Source organism: Stegodyphus dumicola, chromosome 5, assembly GCF_044657685.1.
Source record: "Stegodyphus dumicola isolate Sdum_Otavi_A_Nest chromosome 5, ASM4465768v1".
In the NCBI taxonomy this organism is placed as follows: domain Eukaryota; kingdom Metazoa; phylum Arthropoda; class Arachnida; order Araneae; family Eresidae; genus Stegodyphus; species Stegodyphus dumicola.
Window position 1 is genome coordinate 233,720,825 of NC_140772.1, and position 17,841 is coordinate 233,738,665.

Sequence of the window (17,841 nt, forward strand, 5' to 3'; positions counted from 1 at the left end):
AAAAGTAACCACATAATTCCAATTTAACATTGTAGGGCAAAATCCCATAATTCATCTGAAAATAACAGAAACTATGTTTCATTGCACATTATTGTATTCATTATTCTGAACATAATTTCTTTTAAACTGGTAAGTGAAAATTGAAAAAATATTCATTTTATTATTGCTTAATAAAACTTTTTCTGGTTGCTTTTGTCCAGTCACTTAGGTCTATAATTTGAAATTACATTTCAATAGAATTCATATGTAGAATATGTAGAATTAAGAATTTTTATTTATTTCATCTGTTTTTTCCTAAAACATTCTCAACATTATTATTGTCTTTAATTGTGTGAACTCTTTAAAAATTTTATATATTGTGATTAATGTTGTTAATTTCTTTTCCAATGCAGTAAGAGGTTTTAACTACAGTCAAAAGTCTTTAATCCGGACTCATCGGGACTTCGGCGATTCCGGATTATAGATCATCAGTTTAGTAAGATGGCATGCAGAAATTATAAAATTAAAAATATGAAACCGTAATTTATAAAATAATGAGCAATTATGATCTAAAGGGTATCAAAATTTACAAAAAAAGAAGCTTAATATTTATTTGTTCACTTTATTAAACATTTCTTTCAATGCGCGCATGCGTAAAGTATACCTTACGCATAGCCGAAATTAGAAAATTGCAACCAGAAAACTATTTGATGTGTATTCCTGATATTTATAATGACGAGGAATTTGATTTAAATTGTATCAAAGGCGGAGTACATCGAGATGAAATACTACATTTAGTAAGGAATTATAAGCCGAATAAAATAAAAACATCTGCCCTGAAGATAACGATAGTGCTGACAGATCAACTTCCAGTTCATTGCGCGCTGCGTTGTCCCACCCACCCCCCGTGCAGAGCAGCGTGAAATTGATAAACATATTTCGGAACGGTTAGATAAACAAAGGATATGCCTTTATCCATTTTTTGTAGCAATTCGTTTTTTGTTTGATGAACAGCAAAACATACTTTCGTTTTCTAGATCCTTTGGGAGCTCCAGCATCGGAAATTCTGTTTGACATAATCGAAAGTTCAAGCTTACTTCTATGAAATTGCTCTTACAGTCTGCAAAAAATAATAAGCCGGATCCAATTCAAAGATTAAGGAACAACGCAATCATCAACATTAACTGAAATAGATAATTAGATAATTTTAGCTTATACCGTCTGTTATACATTAAATGCGCACGCGAAAATGTATTCTGCGCTTGCGCAGAGGCATATGTGCAGTTGTAAATGTCTTATGCGCACGCGTAAAATGCCTATGTGCATGCGTCAACGCGGTGCATGCGCAGAAAGATTTTAGCTTTGAGGTCTGGATTATAGATCATTCCGGATTATGGGTGTCTGAATTAACGACTTTTGACTGTATTATTTAAATGATGTTCTGAGAGCCTTATATTCGAGGTTTCAGTTCATCATTTAGCATTAAATATCTCATGATTAAATAGTCATAGTAATAAATTACTTAACAAAATGCGTTTATACCAAAGCTTCGAAATTTGTTTTGTCAGAAGATGGATAAATAAGAAAATATATCATAACAGTATTACTAGATGTTGATTTAAGCTAAAATCATATGACTGTACTGTTGCATATAGCTTATATGTGTGCCATGTTACACATAACTTATATACTGAGATTTCTAAATCTACTGTAATTTATATAAAAAATTTCTATTTATAGGTATGTGAGGAACTTTCTTTAGAAAATACAAGTCCTGAATTTCGTTTATGGTTAACATCATATCCAGCTGATCATTTCCCTGTATCAGTTTTGCAAAATGGTGTTAAGATGACCAATGAACCACCAAAGGGATTGAAAGCCAATATAATTCGGTCATACCTTAGTGATCCTCTTTGTGAGTCTGAATTTTTTGAAGGCTGTACCCAACCAGTAAATATTTCTTTGAATTATTAAAAATCTGTTAATATGTATCACATTCTTATGTATTTTTATTATATGTTATTCTTTTACATATACTCTTACATATCATGCTGTAATTTTGAGAGTACAAAAAAGTACTTTAATCAAAGAACTATTTTTAAAAACTGAATTCTATATTGTTTGATTTAGTTCATCTATAAAATTCTTTATCTTTTACCTATAGGTTTTTAATTACAACCATTTTCACTCTAAATGCTACCTGTTCTGACAATTACTTTTTTGTATCACAAATATTAGATTAAAAAAATATTGCTAAATAAAATATTTTTGAAGTAAAAGAATAACATCAAATAAGTAATTTCATTTGAAAGTTACTAGATTGTCGTTCAATAATAATATTAATAAAACATTTTAATTACTTTCATCAGTAGGAAGCAAAAAAAGGTGAGAAACTAAAGATATGTAATGTAGATTCAAGCGACATGTAATCCTCTCTGTTGAAAAGATAAAATAGGAAAAACCATAGCCATCAAAAATTAGATGGGAGAAAAATAAGAAATATTTTGTGGATGTAGAAAATTTTAATGAATATTATTGTAACAAATAATTCATGTTGTGATGAAATGATTGACATCAAATGGTTTAAAAATTGAATGGGAAAAAAATAAGAAATATTTTATGGATGTAGAAAATTTTAATGAATATTATTGTAACAAATAATTCATGTTGTGATGAAATGATTGACATCAAATGGTTTAAGAAATATGTTTAATACTTACATTCATTGGCAGTTTAAAATTAACCAAACAGAATTGAAAAATTGTATAATTTAAGAGGAACTTGATTGCTTATATCCAACTAGAGTCTAAAATCAAGGTAAGTGTAAAAACGAGGTGCAGTGAGGAGTCTATTAAAACGAAAAAGTGTTTTCTTTCCCTGGGCGATGAGCCTATTTAGAAGGTTCAGTAAATTTATGAATCTTTTTAACTCAGATACTAATAAGTGGTTTGAATTTCAATGATTTATTTCTAATTCAGTGATAAACAATTAATGAATCAATCCAAAAGTAAGAAGTTAAATCATATTCCAAAGTTTGTTTAACCTTAAAAGATAATCTTGCCAACAACAATGCTCCCATCATTTCTAATCTAGGCGAAGAACCAGTTTACAATGGAGCAGCCTTGCATAATAACAAAACTAGTGTGGATACTATCATCTTTAACAACTCTCAGATAAATAATAGCCGCATAAGCTTTGAAAGAAGCATCTAAAAACAGTGGATTTCAATTCGATTGTTTTCTTTAATAGCACTCCCTTCATCTTGTGGCAAGGTATTGAAATCTTATCCAGTTCATCAAGCTCAACTCACCATTTAGTCCAGATTGATTTCAAAATAGAGTTAAGATGACCAAACTCATTAAATCAAACACTTAATTTGAAGTAAAAATGGGTGATAAATCCAAAAGGATCAAATATATAGCCTGCAATGTGTAGCAGAAACTGTTTAGAATTTTTCTGCTACTTAGCATAAATAATGAATGTTGAAATGAAAACTGTTCTTATCAGTGTTCCAAATGATACCCAGTACCTTCAAAGGGAAAGTAGATTGATCCAACAGTTCCTCAGATATTTCTGTTGACATACCATATTCCTGTAGCTTCTTCAAAAATTTCAATAAATTCCTTGCTTGTAACAAAATAACTTTCTACATCTTCAGAGCCAGTAATTATGTGATCAACATAGCATGACTGGGTAATTCTGAAAAAGTAGGAAATTTACTAAGATACCATTTTCGGCAATGCTTTATTATAGTACTGAGTAAGAAAGTGTGAATTCTTAATTACAAACAGTGGTCTGGTAAATCTATAGATAACTGGTGGCTTTGAACTTGAAATAAAAGAATCAGACCAAAAGAAACATGTGACATCTGTATCTTGCTTGTTTATATGGATTTAAAGAAAGGCCTGTTTAATATTGGTTGTGAAAGCAGCAAGATATTCTCTAAATTTCAATGAAAGTTTGAAAAAATCAGGATACAAATTAGGTCTGGCCTCTAAACAAATGTTCAAGAAAACATTTTCTGCTCTGTGGCATTAAGTGTTGAATATTATGCAAACTTTGCTCAATATTCTGTCATTATGAATAATCAGTTTGTAGCATTGTAGGGTAAATAAAATACGGTATATTCAGTTTCTTCATTTGGGTCATCACAAATAGGTTCAATGATTTTTGGACCAAATAGCCATTAGTTATTTTTTTATATTCTGAAAATAGAATTTGATCATTCTGACATTTTGAGCAAAGTATTAAAAATCTTTTATAAGCAGTTTCATGGTTATTACCTAGTAAGTATGTTATATTAGATTTCCTTGGTAATTTAACCTTGCCTTTCTTCTATGTTATAAATGTATACTAAATTTCATTAAAATTTGTCCATTATTTCTTTAGAAATTTGACATAACATGTATATTTTCTTAATTTTGCACATAGTTTAGTAAGGAAAACTAAATAAAATAAGCAAATAAGCTGTTTGGAATGATGAATAGTCTGAAAAATACAAGAAAAGTAATGGTGTTAACATATTAAGGTCTAAGAAATAAATTATGAAGAAGAGAAATCAGATTTCAAATAATTTTTGAGACCATCACATCTCTATCTTATTTTCAGATTTTCCCGGAATTTTTACTGCCATTCTTTCAGGTTTTCTCAAGTTTGGGTAACCAAACTTTTCACATAATTTAGATCCTATTATATGTATATTTACTTCATATTTTAAACCTATAATAAGTATTTATTGATAGAAAGGTTTTTTGAATTTATGGGTAAATGGGAACTTGTTTTAACTCTAGTTATTTTCATTTAGCTTCTATTGAACTGGAAAAAGAATTCAAAACTGTTTTTCTTACCTCTACAGTTTTGTGCAGAATGAAAATAATTGAATAGTTTGTAACTGATTTTGGTTTGTAATGAATGTCTCTTTTCAAATAACAGTAAGTGCCCCCTCAGAGGAGCTCATTAATAATCACAACCCTTTCTTTTATGAGACAATTTATAGTTACTTTTGGCTGTTTATTTGTGAATCATCAGCATTTCTTATGTTGCAGTGCATTTTAAAATGGTGTTTTTTTTTTTTTTTTTTTTTTTTTTTTTTTTTTTTTTAGTAACATGTTATTTCTCACATGTTCATTATTTGACTGAAATATTGATATTTCTCTTAGGAAGCATTCAAGAAATTACTGTATGCATTGACATTTTTCCATGCTTTGGTACAAGAACGGAGAAAATTTGGTCCCTTAGGATGGAATATTCCTTATGAATTTAATGAAACAGATTTAAGAATTAGTGCCCAACAGTTGTCTATGTTTTTAAATCAGTATCCAGTAAGTGTGTGATCATTTTATACAAAACAATTAAAAAACATATTTTATTGAAAACTGACTGATATGCGTTCTAATTTTCAAACTTTTTTTATAAAAATTAGTGTATTGTTTTTTACAAATTTCTTATATTATAAATTTAATTTATTGATAAAAAAAGACTAAAACAAAGAAAAAATTCATGAAATGTTTGAAAAGTAAACCATCAGCACATTGTTTAGTGCAGTGGGGTCCAACCCGCAGACCGCATGTGGCCCTCTTATTCATTTTGTTGGCACTTTCCCTTCTTTACTGGAAAAAAATTTTAGTTAAATATTTGGAAAAACAAAAGACCCTTCTCACTGCTTTAAATAATAAATAACAAATAAATAATTATATTAAATATAATAATTAAATAATAAAAATTATAAGGCTCAGACAATGAAAATTGTTTTAAATATTGTAAATTTAATTAAGGGGAGGCAAAGCCCAGAGACGCAGAGCATTTATTGCATTTGTGGACAATTTGGATGCTGAGTATAGTGAAATTTCATTGTACTGTCAAGTGCATTGGCTAAGTGCTGGAAATTGTCTGTAACTGTTTTTGGGGGTTGAGGAATAAAATTCTTGCTTTTTTCAAAAAAGAAAACATTGGGCATGAATATCAAGAAAAATTGGAAGAAATCCAGTTTTAAAGTAATCATGTTTCTGACAGATTTAACAACCCATCTAAATGCTTTAAACCTCTCAGCGTTACTCCCGTAAAATTCCGTATAGAAGGCTGCCTTCTATATTCATTATGCATGAAAATTTCTGCTAACTTTTAGTGTATCTGATATCGGTTTGGATATATATTGGAAGAAAAGAAATCAAGGTACAAAATGAGAGTGTCATTTTTTAATTAAAATCAAGAAAATACCACTTATTCATGACATTTTGAGGAACTTTGAAATTTCAGGGCTAAACCTGTAACGCTCGGAGGGTTAAACTTGAAACTACAAGGCAGAAACAAAATATAGCCCAGCTTTTATGGACATATTGAAAGCTTTTGAAAAAAATCTAATGTAATGCAAATTACACTGAAGGCAAATAATATGGCACACTTCCCATTTTGCCAGCAGCTGAAAGAAGAAAATGACACAAATTTTAGTATGTTTCATGAAATAATTACTGATATCAAGAAAGCGTTTCAGGACTGATTCCAGGATTTTGACTCCCTAAAAACAAAACTTCCGTTGTTAAACAATCCCATGGAGATTGAAGTAAGTGAAGTGCTTTGCGACCTTCAAATGGAAATTTGTGATCTTCAGGGCAGATCTATTCTACCGGACTAAAAAGTGTGATGTTACTGAACATTTCTGGAAACTGATTGCTAAAGAATGTTCTCCAAAACTGCATAAGTTCTCTTTACAAATATTATCACTGTTTGGCAGTACATACTTGTGTGAAAGTGCTTTTTCTGCTCTCAAACAAATTAAATCAAAAACGAGAAATTACACTAAAAGTGCTTCACTGGAATCGAGCCTGAGACTTTGCCTTCCAAAAATTACAGTGGACATTGATAAACTTGTGTCAAAAAAGCAGTCATCATCACATTGATTTCTAGACTGTAAAATAAAGTGATATATCAAACTAGTGATTTATATGTCATTCATTTTCTTTCTTTAATGTCTCTGGCCCTCACTTTCCTATACTAACGTTTGATTGGCTCTTGAGTAACTAAATGTTGGACCACACTGGTTTAGTGTTTCATTATTACTGACTATTTCTTTAAAGAAAATTTGAAGCCTACACAGACAATTAATTATGTTTTATAATTAATCATTATGATTTGCATTTTGTTAATATATTTAATACTGATTATAAAACTATTCAAATTTTATATACAATATTTGTAAAAGTGTTAAAGCCAGACAACGGAATGAAATATTTCAATGATATTTCAAAGAAAATCATTTAGTATAATTTTTTTTCTATGAAGCAGTGTTTTAGAAACATTAGAGAACATGTTTTAATTTATTGTTAATTTTTTAATCATTTTAAAAGTTATAGAAATCAAAACTGCAATATTTATTCACATAATTTCTTCATCTTTATTTATTAATTTTACTAAAATAAAATCAAAAAAGAAAAATTATGCAATAGCTACAGTTTCTGAGAGGAGATGACTTAGCAGATTGGAAAACATATATGAAAAGGTATTATTATTGAAGTGTTATATATTTCAAAAAAATTAATTACAGTTGATGTTTTCAATTCTATTTGTTTTATTTTCATATCCTGTGAATTACAGGACATAGTCATTAGTATGAATATATAGGTATTTTCATTAGAATAAACCCATTCTTGAAAATTTTACTGGTAAATCAGAAATTTCTCTTTCATAACCTTTAAGGGGTAAAGAAGAAATATGTTTGTTTAAAGTTTTGTAAAGATGTTTATTTATTCACAAAAATTTTCCATGTATTTACTTTAGGAAAATATAAAATGTATATGTATTCCTATTAACACATTAAATTTAGGTATAATTCAAAATTATACTTATATATGTATTATATATATTTTTTACATTCTAACAATTATTAGTTAGAGAAGAATGCCATGAAAAATTTAATAACTCTTAAGTATTTAAATCTGTTACCACTAATAGCAATCTTAATCGAAATTTGTAAAAATTTACAATCTGTGCTATTTTTCATAACTGCATATGACTACAATCCCTCAAAGAACAATAAAAGTAGTTATCTAAGTACTTTTAAAATATATTACTTTATTTTTACAGGAAGACATTCCATTTGATGCCATCAGATATTTGACTGGTGAATGTAACTATGGAGGGCGTGTTACTGATGACTGGGATCGCCGAACTCTTATCACCATTTTAGGAAAATTCTATTGTAAAGAAACTGTTTCTGTTGATAGTTATTGTTTTGATTCTGTTGGAATTTATTATGCTCCACCTGAAGGAACAGTTAAGTCTCTTTCTTTCTCCCATTTCCATGAAGACATTTTGTTTTATGAAATTCTTATAATTACTCTATATACTTGCTAGTAACACATTGGTTATCATGGGGGTTACTGGTGACCAACATCTGGTTATTTTAATAATACCATGGAAGTTTGTAGGTTATTTGTTTAACGATGTCAAACACCAGGAAGCCTAGGTGCAAAACCCTACCTCTAATTGAATTAAATTGAAAGTTACAAATTAATTCTGTCAATAAGTTAGATCAGTTGTCTTAAATAATGATTAAATATAAATACTTTTTTAATCGAATTTAGAATACTAAAACTGAGAGAAGGGGAAAATGAAAGCTGCTGAGCTGGTGCATAATTCATAAGGTAGATGCTAATCACCCAGTGCCAGTAAATGATAACATAATTGTACAAAAGATATAATAAATACAAATACAAGTACTACATTCATGTAAATACAACCCAAAATTTATAATACTTTCAGAGACAACACATAATAAATTACTTTTCTATCACATTGCTGGGGTTTAAGGTGTGGTGGTTTTTTTTTTTTTTTTTTTTTTTTTTTTTTTTTTTTTTTTTTTTTTTTGTTGTTGTTGTTGTTGTTGTTGTTAGTCGTACTATTGTCATTATTGTTGTAGATTCTGATTTCAGAGTTTGAGATGTTTTTCATTTTAATGTGGAATTTTTTAGCCTAATGGTAATAGGAAGTACAGAGTGGTACAGTAGTTGGTTGTTCATGAATAACATTGTTTCTCACATACGAGGACACATTGCTAATTTTATGGTGAAGTTCTGTGCCGTTTGTGGCTGTTTTCTGTTTGTTTAATAAGAGTAAACCCAAACTCTACAGGCATAACATAGCATGGGATGCAGAATGGATTTATAAATGAGTAACTTGTTATCTATAGATAGAACGCTGTTTTGAGCAATTAAGGGGAGGGTCATAAGTAGAGTGATCTTTGAAATATCACTGCCAGTTCAGCACTGCCAGTTCGTTCAGCATTGCCAGTCACACTTTCTCATCCTTAGAAGTTACCTCTATGTATTGAGGTGAGTTATTCTATCTTAATCCTTATTGTGTATGTGAGATACAACATGAAATAAAAAAGTAATGTACAAATTTATTCTTTACAGCTAACAAGACTTATAATACAAAACAGCATATCGTCTCTAGTACTTCAGTGGCTTTCCGTAATTTTATATTAAATATTGTATATTAACTCGGTTACAACTTCAGCAAATCTTTATGAAGCTATTACTCTATCTGGGTCAGTCAAAATGCAACTAACTTTTCAGCACTTACCAGCCATACTTATGTCAGACATTTACATTGGTACTGATCAGCAACTTTCTGCCTGTAAGCAAGCAAATACAGTGGCAAGCGCCAAGATTCTGTTGTGATTCGTGCTAATTATTATTTTACTTCACAGTTTAACTTATGCCACTTGGCTTAAAATTTGCATATACCTCTGGACTGAGCAAATATGTGATGAAATGAGGCATGAAAGAAAGAATTAGTAAAATTGAAATAAAAAGGCACTAATCATCTTTAACATTTGTAGGACTGTTTTAAATGTAAAATGCAAACGTTTTAAGAAATTTTATAATTTAACAGTTATTACTTGAGTAAATTTATTAATTTTATTCTTAAATTTGTTTATAATTAAGTTAAATATTATATTGTGTTTAATAACTTACAGATTTATTTTATTCTTAGAAATTGCAAAAGTCAAGTTTGAATCTAGATAATTGCTTTAGTTTATTTGGTTCCTATTTGCTTGATAGGTCTTTAATTTTTTTCATTTATAATCCTTAGAAGTCCTTTAAAGTACTTAATTTCCATGTGCAGAAATGTGTATGAACCCTGTATATGCTCATTTTTGGAAGAATGTAACTGATAATAACACTAATAATTAATTGTAAAGAACACCAGAATTTAGGTTATACGCCTTGTTGGAAAGATGATCTGTTTGGCACTTGCAGTAAAATTATTAGATTAGTTCCACAAATGGACACTGGTGACCACACAGCAAAAAATTGTTAAACTTTGTTAAAAAATGCACCAAAATAATAACATACTAATTATGTTTGTTGGTTCTTATCAGAATAAGCTTGAAAACCAATAGTCATTTTTCAACCAATTTATATAAAATTCTTTGCTGATTAGATATTTTAGTTTTTGTTAAATCATTTTATTATATAGTTTTTGGAGGGGTTAGTGATACTAATTCGATTCTGAGAATATTTTCTGGCATATGATTAATTTGATTCTTAGAAATCAAGGTTTTTTTTTTTTTTTTTTTTTTTTTTTTTTTGTTTAAATTTATATCAATGCTATGTACCGCAGAACAGTAGTTATTATAAGAAAGGACAAAGGAAATAAGAATAAATAAATAAAACTACTGTTTAAATAATATAAAATTCTTTATCATTTGTTTCCATAAGGAAACTGTGGAAGAATTCTATAAAGATATGCAGAGTTAAAAGTATTAATATTTCATATCAAGAATAGAGGGTTTCTAGGTGCAAACTGGTTAGAGTTAAAACATAAATTTATCATTGTTCATTCATAAAAGAGAATTCAAAACAAGTAAAGATTTTCAAGAGTTTTGTTACATTTTCTCCTGATATTTATTAACAGCATTTAGAAAAATCCCAAACAAATATGTCTTTTTAATGATTTATTTGAAGGTAAATTCAGGTTTTCTTTGATTATTACGGATAATGATAATTATAACTAATTTGTGAAGCTTATTCTGAAAAAAAAATTAATATGCCTTATTTTCAGATGCCCATTAGCTGGAATAAATATATATATATATATATATAAATCAGTTCTTCAGCTTGTGATAAGCATGTAGTGTTAAGTCAGTCATAAGAACAAAATGTATAAAGAAATTATGCAGTGTATTACTTTATTATTTCAAGGCTGAAAGCAATTTAATTTATCTGCATACACATTTTGAAGTGTTTTTATGACTGTGCAGTTTATATTGACATGCATGCCTGCAATAAATTTCAATACACAAAATAGTAATGATATTGTTCATTGAAAGACATTGAAAGTGTGCCTATTTTTTTCATAAAATAGAAGATAAAAATCTGAAAAAAGGACCCTCATTCATTTTGGCAAGGATATATAGTGGGTCCTTTGCAGCAGGTCCCTGCTTTCCATTTATTAATTCATTTTTTAAAAAATTGTATTAATTTTTTTGTCATTTTATAAGGTATTTCTCCTGCCTTCCTAGCATGGCTTTGTGGTGTGGTTGTCAGCATGCTCGGAGTGTATCCAGAGGTCCGCGGTTCAGTTCCCGGCGAAGGTGTTGCATATTTTTCATCTTGCATACTTCAAAAAAAAAATATATCTAATGTCCCTACAGTGGTGCTTGAACTAAAAGGGTGCTGGATGAAGATTCTCCACACCCAGGAATTTGCGATTGGGTCCCCTAAAACCCCAGTTGCCCTTTTAAAAGAGGGAGTATATAAGGTATTTCTCCCGCCTTCATAGCATGCCTTCGTTGGTCACATATCCAGAGGTCCGCGGTTCAATTCTCAGCGAAGGCGTCGCTAATTTTTCATCTTGCCTGCTTCCAAAAATACCTAATGTCTCTATAATTTCTCTCTTTTCTGAAGTTTTTAATTTTTTATTTAATACGGTGAAATCAAAACTCTGTTTTTAGAGACCATTTTTGCTATATAAAATATCTGATTTTGATTGGTTCTTCTTTCTTGTGCAACCTTTGGCTTATTGCTAAAAATTTAATTCCATAATTTATTTTGAATATTTATGCATAAAAATTTTATTAAACTATTGTTTTGAATATTTATCCATTATCACTTAAAACAGACTTCAATTTTATTTTATTTTCTTCCAGTACCAATCATATATTGACTACACAAATACATTACCCCTTATCGCTAAGCCAGATGTCTTTGGAATGCACTCCAATGCTGAAATTACTAAAGACCAAGGAGAAACTAACTTACTGTTTGATAGTATTCTTCTTACTCAAGTAAACTTGCTGTTTCTTAGCTCATTACTAACAATTATTCTGAAGTGAAATTTAATATATGTGGCATATCTAGTGTTTTCAGTTTCTTAAATTATATCTATATATGTGAAAAATTTATTTAGAAAAAGATTTATGCTGTCTTAGCCAACTCTGAATAAACTTTAATCAGTGGCGTAACTAGAACTCTTGGGCCCCTATGCAAAAAATTTTCCTGGGCCCCTTTCCCAATAAATTTAATGGGCTTTAAAAAAAATTAAAATTAAAAAAATAAATTTAAAAAAAACGCGAAAAGTTTAAAAAAAAATCAAGGATTCCAGGAGCCAATGTTTTTATGATGATTTTTATCACATCTGGATTAATTGTTAAAAAATAAAAGTACGTTCTTAGAGAACCAGTTGAAAGGTACATAACATGAAGAAAGAATAAAAAGGAAAATAATTTCCCTTGACCAACTGGTGAAATGAAAATTTGCTTTAGTCTGGGTATTTGACGTTAGATGATTTTAATTCAGTTACTTAAGACTTTTTGTGTGAATGTGAGCGACAGATTTTTCTCTCCTTTCACTGAGATGCATACTGATAATAAATGAATAAGTCTATATAAAAAAAGGAACATGTCGACGTATAGCATTAAGAAAAGGTAGAAAGCCTAGATTTTCGGAGATTTTTATAAATCTCCGAAAGATTAAATTTTTATAAGGTAGAAAGCCTAGATTTTTGGAGATTTTTATAAATCTCCGAAAGATTAAATTTTTATAAATCTCTGATTAAAAATCCAAGAAGTTTTATGTACTAATGTTTTAAATTTTTATATAAAATCTGCGCCTATCTAAGTTTTTTCGCTTAAGTTAGCAAACTTATAAATAATTAGTTATATTATAAACTGACAGACAAGATAATTGATAAACGTACAGAAAGGCTATTACATTAATGTATAGTACTCTATGATATCAAATTTTGCGCAGTTCGTACCCTACCTTTTGAACATGATTTATGCAATAATATACAAGTAATAAATAAGAACTTTAATAATGTAAATGATACATTTGTTAAATATAAAACATATTTATCATAAACTTCATAAAGAAAACTATTTGAACATACAATTTTTGTAAAAAATATGTATGGTAAAGTTTTTTTCTGTCTTTTCAAAAAACCTTTTGGTACACTAAACTACTTGAATACATGATTTTTATTAAAAATGCTAAAAGAATGATAAAGTTTTTTACTGTTTCCTTTTCATTTTCCACAGTCCGTACTGATCTTCTTCTCTAATTTTTTCCTCCCTCAATAAGTGTAATGATAACATTGGTGGCCAAAATTCATCATAAAGAAAAAAATCCTTCTTTTAAAATTTGCGTCTCCTAATCTTCATTTCCGCAAAATTATTTATCAATAATTGGATGTCCATTTTCTCAGCCATCTCAGCTTCAACGCTCAATAGTGAAAGGTTTGACAACCGATCTTGTGTCATGCTGTTTCTTTATATATGTTTCTTAAATATGTTTTTATTAGTATCAGTAGTGAAAATGACCTCTCACTCGTAGTTGTGGTTACAGATAATGATAAATACAATATAAGTAAATTGCACACTCCCGAATAACTGTCATAATATTTTACCATTGCTAATTTAGCTAAATCCTTAAAGGATTTCAAATTTTGGATTTCTGTTCTGAAAGTATTTATAAATAATAAAAGTTGTACTTCCAGTGCAAGTCTTCCTTATATGTTTTCTGTATTTTTGAAACATTATTAATAATTTCAGTATTTGTTAACAATGACAGTGCTTTAGGTTCTTTATTTCTCTTTTATTTTTCAAATTTAATTTCTATGCCCCATTTATTTTCAATAAACTCAGCTTCTTTCATAATGTCTTCAGGCTTGTTTCTCATATCTTGCATATTAATAGAAATGCTTTTTAGATGTTGATGAGCTCCATTCAAGTCGATTGATTTTCGATTGTCGAACAGATTGATGGGTTGATCGATCCTGCACTATAGCACAGGACATGTCTAAAAAATTTTGTTTTTAATTTTGGCCTGTTATGATGTTTCTTAATGTATGGAAACATAGATTATATTTATATTTCATATTTATCATAAAAATATTTCATGTTAATATAACAATATGTTATTAATATTAGTAGACATTTGCATTGTTAATGTGATAATTTTGGATTTTTCAGATAAATGGATTAAAAGTTTAGCTGAATTGAAGTTTTAGCAAGTTTTAAGTTATAAGAATTTAGTTTATGATTAATTTAGATATTACAAATCAATAACTTACTACTTTATAATGAAGAATTATATTTGAAATCACTTTGAAATTTAATTTTAAAGAAAAACTTCTGTTTGTTCTCGCCATAGACTAGAGAAATGGCATTAGAATAAGAGCAAGTTTAAGTTCAGTTTACTGTTCTGAGTTATCAGCCAATTTACAAGTACTATACTTGAGGGAGTAGCGTTTCACACTTCAATGCAGCTGTTTAATGAAGAAAGGGACTCCGCTTCCACTATAAATTTCCAGTGTCTTCCCAAGTTGAGTCACAGTAAAACTTTCATCCAAGACTTTACTGTAAAAATGTCCATTGTCCATTTCCCTTTTAAAAAGCTGAAACATCTTTTTTTTTTTTTTTTTTTTTTTTTTTTTCAGTCAAATTGTACTATTATTGTCATATTCCAATGATATATAATACATCACCTGCAATATCTTTCTACATTTTCTCTGTACTATAAATGCATTTCAATTAATGTATAATTAATAAATATTTAACAGTGAAAATTATGGATATTCGAATGTTTTTATGAAATTCTTCGCAAGTTTACAGTGAAATCATAAACAGGTAGAAACAAATTTAATTGATATGTATCCAAAGAGCTTTGAAACTGATTGTGTAATACGAAATGGAAATTTTTAAATTAATCTAAATTTAAATACCCACTGTAGCAAAATATGACGATTCCCTTCCAAGTTTCAAGGTCCCAGAAATGTTTAACAATTTAGAGTTAAGCTTATTGATACTAACGCATATTTGAAGATAAGTACTCACACTCTGTCGCATGGATTCTAAAAGTAGTACAGATAAATATTTGTTTATTAAACAAGTAGAAAGTTTTTTCATAATTAGTAAAAATAAAATTGAATGAAACAAGTTTTGCGTACTTCGTAGAGAAATGCGCGAAACTTCATTTATGAAAATAGGTTTGTTGTACCCCAGATGGATCAGAAAGCAAAAATCAGTTAGGAAAAGCGGATTTATTTTAGAAGCATTAATATTTATGATTATTGTAATGTTTTATTTGCGCCTTAGAAAGCTATTTATGTCTCAGAAATTAATGACCTCAGATTTCCAGTCTTTACATTGCTTATAAATTAAGCAGTATCAATTTTTTATCTTAATCATTAATTTATTAATGACAAAAATATATAAAATAAATATAATGTATGGGAACATATATTAACAGAAGCTATTTATGTCTTAGAAAAGTTATGCAGTGATGCCGAAATGAAGGAGAATAATGTACAAAGGGATTTTATGAGTGAAAATCACATCATTTACTATTAAAACGTGTTAATTAAATTTTTTAATTTGCAAAAATTGTTGAAATATTGCAATAACGGGGAAGCATTCTTTTCTGAAATATTCCATTCGTTTGTGTAGTGAAAATAGCAATGTAATTCGCGTTCTTTCAGATGTTGAAATGCAACTTAAAACTATTAGGGCAACGCTGCCATTGATATGTTTAATATTTTCAGTAATGAATTTATTGAAATTTACGAAGTAGTATATACTTTTAGTTGTGTGATGCCATTTTTATTTTCATTATTATATTATTATTGGTGATTTCACGTACTGAATGCTGTGGAAAGTAAATTAAAAGCAAAAGTGAAGTAAATTGTTTAATTTCATTTCAAATAACGATTAGAAAGTACTCCATGAAGGCGTTCTTCCCTTAGGCAAATAGTCTTAGTGCTTTATTATTATATAATAATTCAATTCCGTTTAAATAATGTACAAATTATTGCGCATTACTCAATTATACGCTTAAACGTTTCACGTTGTTAAAAAAAAAATTGTAATTTATGATATTTTTTTCAAACGAAGAGAGATTAATATATTACTTTCAAAACAAATTTAATGTCTTCAGAATTATCTTTTACAGATAAGTGTGAATTTTTGGTAGATGGGTAATTTATAGGTTAAGAAACACTACAGCTCTCCTCTTTTCTAAAGCAAATCAAGTAAATCCTCAAACAAGTTCTGTGCTTTCAGATTTAATTCTCGATTAGGGATTTGAAAGAATTCCTAACCTGCATTTTATCTGCAATGTGCGAATATTTTGAAAATTTTCATATGAAAAATTGGATAAATATTTATTTATTCATTATTTCAAGTAAAAATATTCATCCATTCCCATTTCCTACCCCCATGCGTGAAAAAGTAGCCGGAAATTAACTGAAATATTCAGCCACTTAATGTTTGAGCATCTGTGTGTTCGTAGCCTGTCGTAAAACTTCCCCCTTTTTTTCAGACCTTGAATTCATTCAAAGATCCCCTAAGCCGAATGGGAAATCTCTTCTTTCCAAATGTGGTGTCATAAATTCTTAGCATTTCCTTATAACGGCATTTCGACATGGGGGTGAAAAAGTCCATTCATGCCACAACTGCTCAACTTACGTAAATGATTTTGTGTCCTTAAGAAAGAAAAGCATGTATTCTGCAGTTATCAATTGATACTTACGAATGATTCTTCCCTCCAGCTTATTAATGTAAAAAACAGAGGAAAAAAATCGATTAGCCTTTAATTTTGCCATTTTGTAATGTCAATCATGCTTCTAAATCCAAAATGTTTCTGTCCCTTACCTTGCCCCTTGGTGCGACTGCACAGGTTGCAAGTACCATCGGTTTTTACATTGTGAGAACTATACATTCAAACTTGCAGATTCTTTCTTATTTAATTTCTTTAAAAATAATACAGGGTGAGGTTATTTGGTGGCAACAATTTGAAAAGTTATACACCGTTTATAGCGAACAAACGAAATACATGTTATATTAAATTCTAAGAATCATTCACATTAATAAATTCAATTTCAAATTGAATATTAGGACTGATTTTTGGACTTGCAATTAATGGAAAAGCTAGTAAGAGATTCAATATATAAACAAAATTAAACACTACCGGAATGACATATTATGAAAATTATGAACTTAATATACCACGATTTCTCTTAACTTGCAAAGTTCATTCCAAAGTACCAGAATCCTTCCTAGTTACTTCTTTAATTTATACTTGGAAAATATGTCTACTGATTATTCGATAATAACGGGAATTATACAGAAAAAAATTAATGTATAAAATAAGTACTTTATAATAAATAGTTACAATTAATTTCCACTTCCACCGCTTTTTGATTTGGGATTGCAAAAGGAGAAAACTTTTCTTTAGGGGTTGCCTTTAACAATTTTCAGGTTTGAGACTAAGGAATACAAAGAAACTTTTCCTATTTTCCTCTCACTGCTATCCCTAAACTGGGATAGGTCATAAAGTTATTATTTCATAGTCGAATGCTGGA

The 17,841-nt window shown here is 28.9% G+C and overlaps 1 protein-coding gene across 3 annotated transcripts in view; it reads left to right on the plus strand.

Annotated features, from left to right (window-relative positions):
* The window catches only part of Dhc36C (Dynein heavy chain at 36C), a 338,056-nt gene that overhangs the window by 285,878 nt on the left and 34,337 nt on the right, over positions 1 to 17,841 (plus strand). For 2 of the 3 annotated variants that reach the window (XM_085817779.1, XM_085817780.1), the window contains exons 60-63: positions 1,720 to 1,929; positions 5,139 to 5,300; positions 8,059 to 8,247; positions 12,131 to 12,268. In XM_085817779.1, coding sequence (XP_085673905.1) covers positions 1,720 to 1,929; positions 5,139 to 5,300; positions 8,059 to 8,247; positions 12,131 to 12,268 — 699 coding nt within the window. Of the gene's footprint in view, positions 1 to 1,719; positions 1,930 to 5,138; positions 5,301 to 8,058; positions 8,248 to 12,130; positions 12,269 to 17,841 lie in introns of those variants that run through there. The other variant, XM_085817781.1, reaches the window with a different exon arrangement.